This window comes from Lathyrus oleraceus, chromosome 2 (genome assembly GCF_024323335.1).
Source record: "Lathyrus oleraceus cultivar Zhongwan6 chromosome 2, CAAS_Psat_ZW6_1.0, whole genome shotgun sequence".
NCBI classification, from domain to species: Eukaryota; Viridiplantae; Streptophyta; class Magnoliopsida; order Fabales; family Fabaceae; genus Lathyrus; species Lathyrus oleraceus.
This window is the reverse complement of record NC_066580.1, coordinates 259,158,210-259,167,192: the sequence shown is the minus strand read 5'-3', so window position 1 is coordinate 259,167,192 and position 8,983 is coordinate 259,158,210. Positions and strand designations below refer to the sequence as shown.

The window sequence follows — 8,983 nt, the reverse complement described above, 5'->3', positions numbered from 1 at the left end:
AAGGATATAGATAATGACTACCTGCTGGAAAGAGATAGGTTGAAAAGAGTTATCAAGCCACCCCAAAGACTTGTTTATGCAGATCTTATAGCTTTTGCCTTAATTTCTATAAGTGAGGTTCTTGATGAAGAACCTAGAGATTACAAAGACATTGTGAGGAGTCGAAACAATAATAAATGGATGAAAGTCATGGATGATGAGATGAAATCTCTTCATTATAATAACACTTGGGAGCTGATGAGGAAATCTGCTAGAGCCAGGTTAGTCAGATGTAAGTGGATTTTCAAGGTTAAGGAAGGAAACGAAGAGTGATGTCGAAGAGATTTAAGGCAAGGTTAGTTGCTAGGGGTTCACTCAAAAAGAAGGTGTTGACTTCAATGATGTGTTCTCACCCGTTGTAAGGTATAGATCCATTAGAATGTTGTTAGCCATGGTGACAATGTTTGACCTAAAACTTGAACATATGGATTTGAAGACAACTTTCCTGTATGGTGATCTAGATGAAACAATCCTGATGAGGCAACCTGAAGGGTATGCAGAAAAGGGAAAGGAAGATTATGTGTGCAAGTTGAATAGGTAGTTATATGGCTTGAAACAATCTCCTCAGCAATGGAATAGGAGATTCGACAAGTTCATGGCAGACATAGGTTTCACTAGGAGTCAGTTCGACCACTGTGTTTACTTCAGATTTTGACTTGGAAATTCACTTGTTATTTTGTTGTTGTATGTTGATGACATCCTCATAGAAAGAAATAATGTCGAGGATGTAGTAAAGGTGAAGGAAGAACTCGATAAGGGGTTCGACATGAAGGATCTGGGAGTTGCCTCCATAATTTTTAGGATTGGCATCTGAAGAGATAGAAAGCAATCAGATTATGCTTATCTCAAGAGACATATATGAAGAAGATTCTCGACAAGTTTAGTATATCGAATTCAAAGTTTGTTGTAACACCGACTAATATTTAGTTCAAGATGAGTATGACTAAAAGTCCTAGTACTGAGGTAGAAAGAGCCTATATGAATAGAATTTCATATGCTAGTATATTAGGTTCTTTGATGTATGATATGGTTTGTACGAGGCCAGACATAGCGTAAGGAGTGAGCCTTATAAGCAGGTATATGGCCAATCGTGGGAAGGCACATTAGAAAGAATTGAAGTGGATTCTAAGGTACATAAATGGGTTTTTGAGTAGAGTCTTGATTTATGGTGGAGCCTATAGTGATGATAGCAAAGTCGAAATCGAAATATTTGTCGACTCTGACTATGCAAGTGTTAGCTGGGATTTTCAACAAAAGAAAATTCCTTAGCAAATAGGTCAAAGTTAAAGACATGTTGACATTTTGATAACTTGTGCGTAGTTTTGGGTCCCAGGCGGGAGAAATTGGGACTTAGCGTTTGTTGGAATGTTGTGGAAATATTTCAACAACAAAGTTCTCGACAATAGCAAATGTGTCGACGAAACAGTTATTTGGACGCGCAGATATCACGTTCAAATATCATGACATCTTTTTGAGTTACATTCTGAAGGACACATGGAGGAAATGCAAAACGAAAGGCATGCAGACTTCAATGTGGCGAAAGCTAAAATTCTGAACGTTGAGAGCAGTTATGCCTTACTAATATATATAGGAATTTCATTTGTAGAATTAAGGGTGTTCATTTTACTACAAAATATCACTTACACTTGAAGTATCAGCGTTAAGAGAAAAAAGTCTTCGTTGAGAGAATGTATGAACCATGAAACACCAATATTTATTTTAATGCAAAAGTCTTTCAATTCAATTTACTTTTCTAGTCCAATTATTTTCGTTTATACAACATTCAATATTTTCTTTTCGCTTTTGCTTTACTGCAACAATTTGCTTTATTTCTGTCGAAATTATATTTTCGCATTGTCACTATAACTATTTCGACTGAGTCGAAGTAGCGTCCTTTCTTAAAAGAAAATCACAAGTTAAGAATGTTAGCACAATGTCCTAAGATTCACTAATTTATCCTGTCCGTAATCTTTAATTAAGAGAGTAGCGGTTGTTTACGAAATTTTAGCGTAAACAACAAGTTGTATGGATTTCAGAACATCTATCTCTGGATATGTTTTCACTATGTTGGGCACAACAATTAGTTGGAAAGAAACACTCAGAAGGTTGTTGCCTTATTAACCACTGAAGCGGAGTATATTGTCCTCATTGAAGTTGTGAAAAAAGCATTGTGGCTTGAAGGTTTTGCTAAGGAACTGAAGTTTCAAGTTCAAGTTATCATTATTAAATGTGATAGTCAAAGTGTCATACATTTGTCGAAGAATTCATTCTATCATGAACGAACCAAACACATCGATGTGAGGCTGCATTTCGTCAAAGAGATAATCGAGTGTAGAGAAGTCCAAGTGTTGAAGGTTTCGACTGATGACAATGTTGCTAATACGATCACCAAGACATTAATAGAAAGTTCTTCCATTGTATGTCGTTGTTAAAACTGCATGATGAAAGATAGTGTGTTCCCTTGTTTGTGTAGAGTTGTGGTATTTGAATCGAACTCTAGCATCGGCAAAGTTAGCTTCATGGTTCAACAACAGACGAAGATTTGGATGTCGTAGTCGAAGTCTGTTCTTGCATGCATATGTTAGCTTGTTGTTTAAGTTAGTTGAAAGTTAGAGTTTAGTTTTCTTATATATAGCATGTTAGTGACCACTTCTCCATCAATGTCTGATAATTCTATTCTGGTGGAGAAAGTGGTGTGGTTGAGATTCAATTGTAAACATTGTACCCTAATGTGTAATTGAATCAAGAATCTAGTTTTTTTGTTAATCAAAAAACCGATCATACTCTGTTTTCTTGAACATCGTTTCACAATAGAGATGATTCGACGTTGATATAAAGATCAATGACTTTAAAATTTCCATTGTCTCTCTAATCTGAAACAATGTTCAATGAATTTGATAAGAATTCGACAATGATTTTAATACAATTGGTTGCCAAATCCACAAGGTAAGCATTTTCCTTCTGCCCTTTGGTATAGTCCTTCAAGTTGAAGCTAGTGAGTGCCAATTTAATTTTTATAAACTTCATTTGAGTGTCCATGGTGGACCAATGCCACCATCTGTGTAAAGCATAACTAGGCCAGGTTTCTTGATGCTTCTTTATTGCTCATTCTGAATACTTGGATAGTAAATAGAAAAACCGGATTCTAAGGCAGAAGAACTAACTGTGCATCTTTCCTTTTTAAAAGCCTATTGGTCCTAAACCTGAATTAACAATGTCATCCATAACAGAAAAAATATTATAGTAGCACATTTAATTATTGTATGTTTGAATTCACGGTAGACCACCCATATGGCTACGCAATGCACGTGTATGTGATTTTGTTGAAACTGAAAAGTGTAGTTTTTGCAATACTGTGATTTTGTTAGATTCACTATCAGTCCAAACATTCACTTGTAATATTTGAAATGATTGACCTTTTTTAGTACCTGAGCTAGGCATGGGCTTTCTAGGCATGATGGGCATGGGCTTTCTAGGCATGATGGGCATGGGCCTTCTACGTTGTAATGGTTGTATTTCCATGCGGTCAATCACAACAGCATTTGATGTTAGAAATGTCTTGGCCACAGAAGCCGCATTCTCTATACAGCACCTAACTACCTGCACCATTTTTAACATAACATATAGAACCTTCTTGAGATAAGAGGTTCCTATGAAAAACCTAAGTAAAAGATCTTTTGTAAAAGGAAATCAAATGTTTATATTACCTTTGTTGGATCCATGATTCTAGCCTTCATGAGATCTTCATAACAGTCTCTAGCAGCATTGTAACCAAAATTCATGTTATCATTTGATAAAACCTGCGTGACATAAGATATGTTGTTGAGTTGAATTAATTACATGCTACATAAGATCGAAATCATCAATGAATAACCAATCTCTTACAGAAAACAGTTTCTCAACATCCTCAGGACCTTATCTATGACAACATTGCCATTTACGCCGGCATTTTTTGCTATCATTCTTGTAGGATAGCTCAAAGCTCTTTTGAAGATTTCAGCTCCAATCTACACAACATTGCAAACAAGTTTTCCTTATTTTCCAATGAACAAAAAGGCACAAACCAAAAAGAATGCTTGCAACAAAAGGTCACTTCAGATTGAATGTGCCTGGTGTCCGACACTGACACAACAACAACATTTTCTTACATTCAAATTCAGTTATTCCATTTTTCCAAATTAAAACCGGTATTGAATCAGTATCGTGTCTGACATCTGAGTAGCTTGTGCTTCATAGATCTTTAAACCTGATGATGGTGAACTTAGTTGTATGAAGCAAATAAGTTACCTTTTGCTCTTCATTGTCCAAAAGACTTTTTATGCCATCTACCTTCTTGGACAGCCTTAAAAGGCTACAGCCACCACCAACTACTACACCTTCTTCAATTGCTGCCTGAAATATTCTAAATTAGAACTTGCAAACTTAACTATCAATACTTTCAACTAACCTCATTAAAGCAAAAAGAAAAGGAAATAAATACCTTAGTTGCATTTAAGGCATCTTCTATTCTTAATTGTTTATCTTTCAACTCAACTTGTGTTTGTGCACCTACCTATAATACAGATTTCAGGCTCTGAAATGTAAATGAACTAAACTTTAAATCGAAACAGAATTTTTAAATTCCCGATACCCCAAATGAAAATAAAACGAAAGAAATTTATATTACCTGAAGAATGGCAATGCCCCCTGATAATCTTGCTATCCTTTCATTCAATATCTTCTTTTGAAAATTTTCTTCAGTATTCTACAAATCATATTACTTATAAAGTTAAAGAAGGATGAAGTGATAATTTTGAAATGGAAAAGTTCTCTCTGTATCTGCACCTCAACAAGGCTCTTAAGTTGAGAAACCCTCTTCTCAACGGCTGTTCTAGTACTTCCATCAGTGACTACTAATGTAGAATCTTTTGTTATGACCACCTTGGTAGCAGAACCGAGCGTATCCTTGCTAGCCTTTTCCAAAGTGAAACCCATATCTTCTCTTATTACAGTACCTGAAAAGTTCCAAGAATGCAAAATGAATTGAATGAAGACTGTGAATAGAAGCTAGCTCTGCTTTCTTCCACCATGTGTTTTATCATATTTTAGCTTCTAATTAATTTGAATAATTGATCTTATACCTCCCGTCAAGATGGCAATATCCTCTAAATAGTGACTCTTGCGCTCACCGAATGCAGGAGCCTTAATAGCAGCAACCTTAAGCACACCTCTGAGTTTATTTTTAATAATTGGAGCAAGAGCATCCTGCTCAATTCCTTCTGCAACTATCAAAATTGGATACTTCTCTTTTACCGCACTATTCAATATGTTAAGCAGTTCCTTTGGATTTTTGATCTTTTTGTCAACTAATAACAACTGCAACAAGAGATTCATGCACCTTCTAATTATTTTATAGAATTCATGTGACGTTTTTTATACGCTGAAATTGTGTTACCTTGCAGTTGTAAAGTTCAATGGTCATCTTTCTTCTATCTGTCACGAAGTATGGAGAAAGATATCCGCGATCAAATTGCATTCCTTCTACGATCTCTAGACTATTGTCAGTGCACTTTCCTTTTTCAATTGTTACTACTCCCCTTCTTCCTACTTGTTGCAAAGCCTCAGAAATCATGTTTCCGACTACATAGTCGTTCCCCGCGCTGACTGCTGCAACATCTTTAAGTTCATGATCTTCAACCTAGAAATGTAAACAATGTTTTTGAATTCAACAAGAATTCCCAACTGCAAGAGAAAATTAACATCAAGAAAAATCCATAACTAAATCATCATATGAAGCCAGCTATGTTTGTTCATGAGATGTTAGTTGAGTGATAAGAGTTTGACATTTTAATCTCAAGAAACTGAGTTTGAATCTATTACAGACAGTTGTGAAATAGTCATTCGTGCCACTACAACTGATAATAATTTTGCCCAAGTTTTCTTAAAAGTGAAGCCACATAGTTTTGATCATGATTCTAAAAACGTACAATCAGCCATGAGTTTCTTTAACAAAAATCATAGAAAGAAAACTAGATTCTAGAGTTTACTTCTCTAGACATCAAACTAAGTTCAGAAACAAGTGCTATCGCTGTCTTCTCAATCCCACGGGCAATTTGGACAGGATTCATTCCAGCTGCAATAACCTACAAGAGAATGAAAAGAGCATAAAGTTCAAGAAAACCCTTTTTGATAATACCAATATAATTTGTGGCATAAGCATAAACTGGAACGTAAGGCTTGTTATATTTACTTTTGCTCCTTCTTTGATTAAGCCATGAGCAAGAACAACAGATGTAGTTGAGCCATCACCAGCTAAATCATTGGTTTTCGCCCCTGCTTGTCTCACCAATTTCACTCCAACATTTTCCAATGGATCTTCCAATTCAATCTGAAATAACCTCACCACAAAACTATCTTATTAGACATAATTAAGTGTATGTTTGGTGAAGAAAACTGATTTAAGTGAATTGATTTTGTAAAATAGATTTTAAGTGAATTTGTTCTGTAAAATTGATTTTGGCTAAAATTGATTTGCAAACAAAGTGATTTATGTTTGGATAAGTTTTGCAAAAATGAGTTAAATAATAAATTTCAAGGTAAAAATCAAATTTAGACTCAAAAGCTACAAATCATAGCATAATCAATTCTACTAAAAAACAACCAAATCATGTCAGAATCAATTATAGGCATCCACATTAATGCTCCAAACTTGAAAAAGGATAGAAACCTCTTTGAGAACAGTTTCTCCATCATTGACTATCTTGGGTGGGCCATACTTGTTATGCAATACAACATTTCTTCCTTTAGGGCCCAATGTAACACCAAGGAGCTCTGCCACTAACTCCACCCCTGCCTGCACCACAATCAAAAATTTACTAACTCATTCAATTCATAATTTCTTGTGAAATGAAGATAAATAAACAAAGTGAAGTTTAGAATCAATTATACAAGAAGCTTCTTTGTTGTTGAACCATCATGGTTGAAATAAAGGTCTTTAGCCATAGCTCTTGTGTTTAGTACAGAAAAAGGTGAAGTTCGGGGTTTACGGATTGAGGATGGATTAGAAAAGAAGAATGTAGCAGATACTGGGGATGGAGAAGAAGATGACATAGTTCTGGTTTTCTCAACCAACAATTTAGGTTTGAGTTTTGCTCTATGCAGAGTAAGTAGTTGAAATATGGTGCAATGGTTCAGAATCTGAAGTATAGAGAATTTTGGTGGATAAGAGAAAAGTGATGGTCTAGAGAAAAGGGAATGAAAAATATCTATCTTTAAACTATTTTTGGCGCTATGCAAAGTAATTCTCCATTTTTATATCTTTAGGCTTTTATATATTTTCAATTTTTATTTTTTTTATTTTTAGGTTGGCACTTTATCCTCTCCAAATCATTTACCCATCTAGTTTTCTATTTTATTTTATTTTAACATTTATTACGAATTTTCCTTTCTTATTTGATAAATAAAATTTCTCTATTCTTTTTCTTTAAACCTTATAAGTTTGAAGTTAAATATTTGATAAGGTCGGATTTTAGGACCTTTGATATGACTTAATATTATGATATGTTTCTTTTTTATATTTGTCTGTATCTATTGAGAATATGAGATATACATGAAAACATTATGACAATCAAGTCATTGAAAGTCACCGGTGTAAGATTTAGAGTTTATAATTATAAGTAGCAGAACCTGAATCATAAGTTAGGCTTTACAAAAGGAGTTTAGGATTTGAGACTCTATAACCTTCTTTGGAGCAAATGTCTCATTGAACAAGTGTTAAGAGATTATTTAGGTTTTTTCATTTGACAGTCTGCAAGGGTCGGTCAACCTTGATCAATTGTGCCTCTTGGCGTGTCCATCCTCTAGCTCACCTAAGTTATTATATCTTGGGCGGCCCGATCCAATTTAGATTGGGTTTTTCCCTTAGTTTGAACAGGTTCCCACCAAGTCTTTAGGTTGAGAAGGCGATTATGAGTAGTCCTCAAATTCATAATTCCCCGATCCCTTGTGGATGAGTGTGTCGACGAAAGTAATATTAGATGAAAAGTCCTCATAGGTCATGAGATTTTGGGAACATTGATGACCTTTTAATTTGAGAAGAGATACTAAAGTGTGTAGTTGGTCTCTCGACCCTGGACGATTGAATTGGCCATGAAGACCTTCTTCTGACGCATGTTGAGGTACATAATATGGATGTCACATGTTATTTGTTGGTCTTAAAGATACTTGGAGTCTGAATATTGTGTAAGGAATTGTCATAATTCTCACCCTTGACGATCTACAAAGGATTGTGATGTTTACGTGTTTTGAACCAACTCTTACATGTCATTGACTAACATGTGGATTCTAGGCTTAAGGCTAAGTTTCTTTGAGTGACGTGAGCATTTATTACTTTCGATTAATCAAGGTGTAATTGTAACAGTTGGATTTAACAAGATTTTTTTATGGTGTGGCACATCCATATTGGTTTGTTAACGACTCTTTCTATCCTAAACATTTCAATCTTCCAGACCTAGAATCATTTGTGACTCTTTGTTCAAATAAAAATGTACTTGTAAAAGGTGGTCAAATAGTTTATTCCCATTTTTTCCAATCTATATCTATATCTATATCTATATAATATAATAAATCTGAAGCGGCGGATTATGTCACGACGCATGCTAAATTTTCTAATTCATTTGTGTCACATCATCTCATTGTCCTATGTGACACCTCCCAATCTATATCTATATCTATCTATATAATATAATAAATCTGAAGCGGCGGATTATGTCACGACACATGCTAAATTTTCTAATCCATTTGTGCCACATCATCCCATTGTCCTATGTGGCACCTCCCTAAACTCATTTTCAAAAAGTCAAATGCAATAGTTATTCTCTATTAGAGGTCACGAGCTCAACTCCTTTCAAGGACAAAAAAAATCCAATATTTATTCTCTATTGGAAGTCACAAGTTCAACTCCTCA

General features: G+C 34.9%; 1 protein-coding gene across 2 annotated transcripts; it reads right to left on the bottom strand.

Annotated features, from left to right (window-relative positions):
* Positions 1–2,773: 2,773 nt before the first annotated feature.
* On the bottom strand, positions 2,774–7,300 carry LOC127119076 (chaperonin 60 subunit beta 4, chloroplastic). 2 transcript variants are annotated; one of them, XM_051049287.1, is made up of 14 exons: positions 6,967–7,300; positions 6,746–6,871; positions 6,269–6,406; positions 6,066–6,161; positions 5,474–5,716; positions 5,160–5,394; positions 4,864–5,033; positions 4,706–4,783; positions 4,520–4,591; positions 4,327–4,431; positions 3,954–4,046; positions 3,747–3,839; positions 3,468–3,639; positions 2,774–3,242 (listed from the first exon to the last, which is right to left on the bottom strand). In XM_051049287.1, exons 1-14 carry the CDS (start codon positions 7,126–7,128, stop codon positions 3,220–3,222), a joined length of 1,806 nt encoding a protein of 601 aa, XP_050905244.1. In that variant the 5' UTR covers positions 7,129–7,300; the 3' UTR covers positions 2,774–3,219. The 2 variants fall into 2 exon arrangements, 1 of the variants encoding a protein (XP_050905244.1); XR_007802596.1 differs by lacking the exon at positions 2,774–3,242 and having other exon boundaries at positions 3,925–4,046.
* Between the last annotated feature and the right edge of the window lie 1,683 nt (positions 7,301–8,983).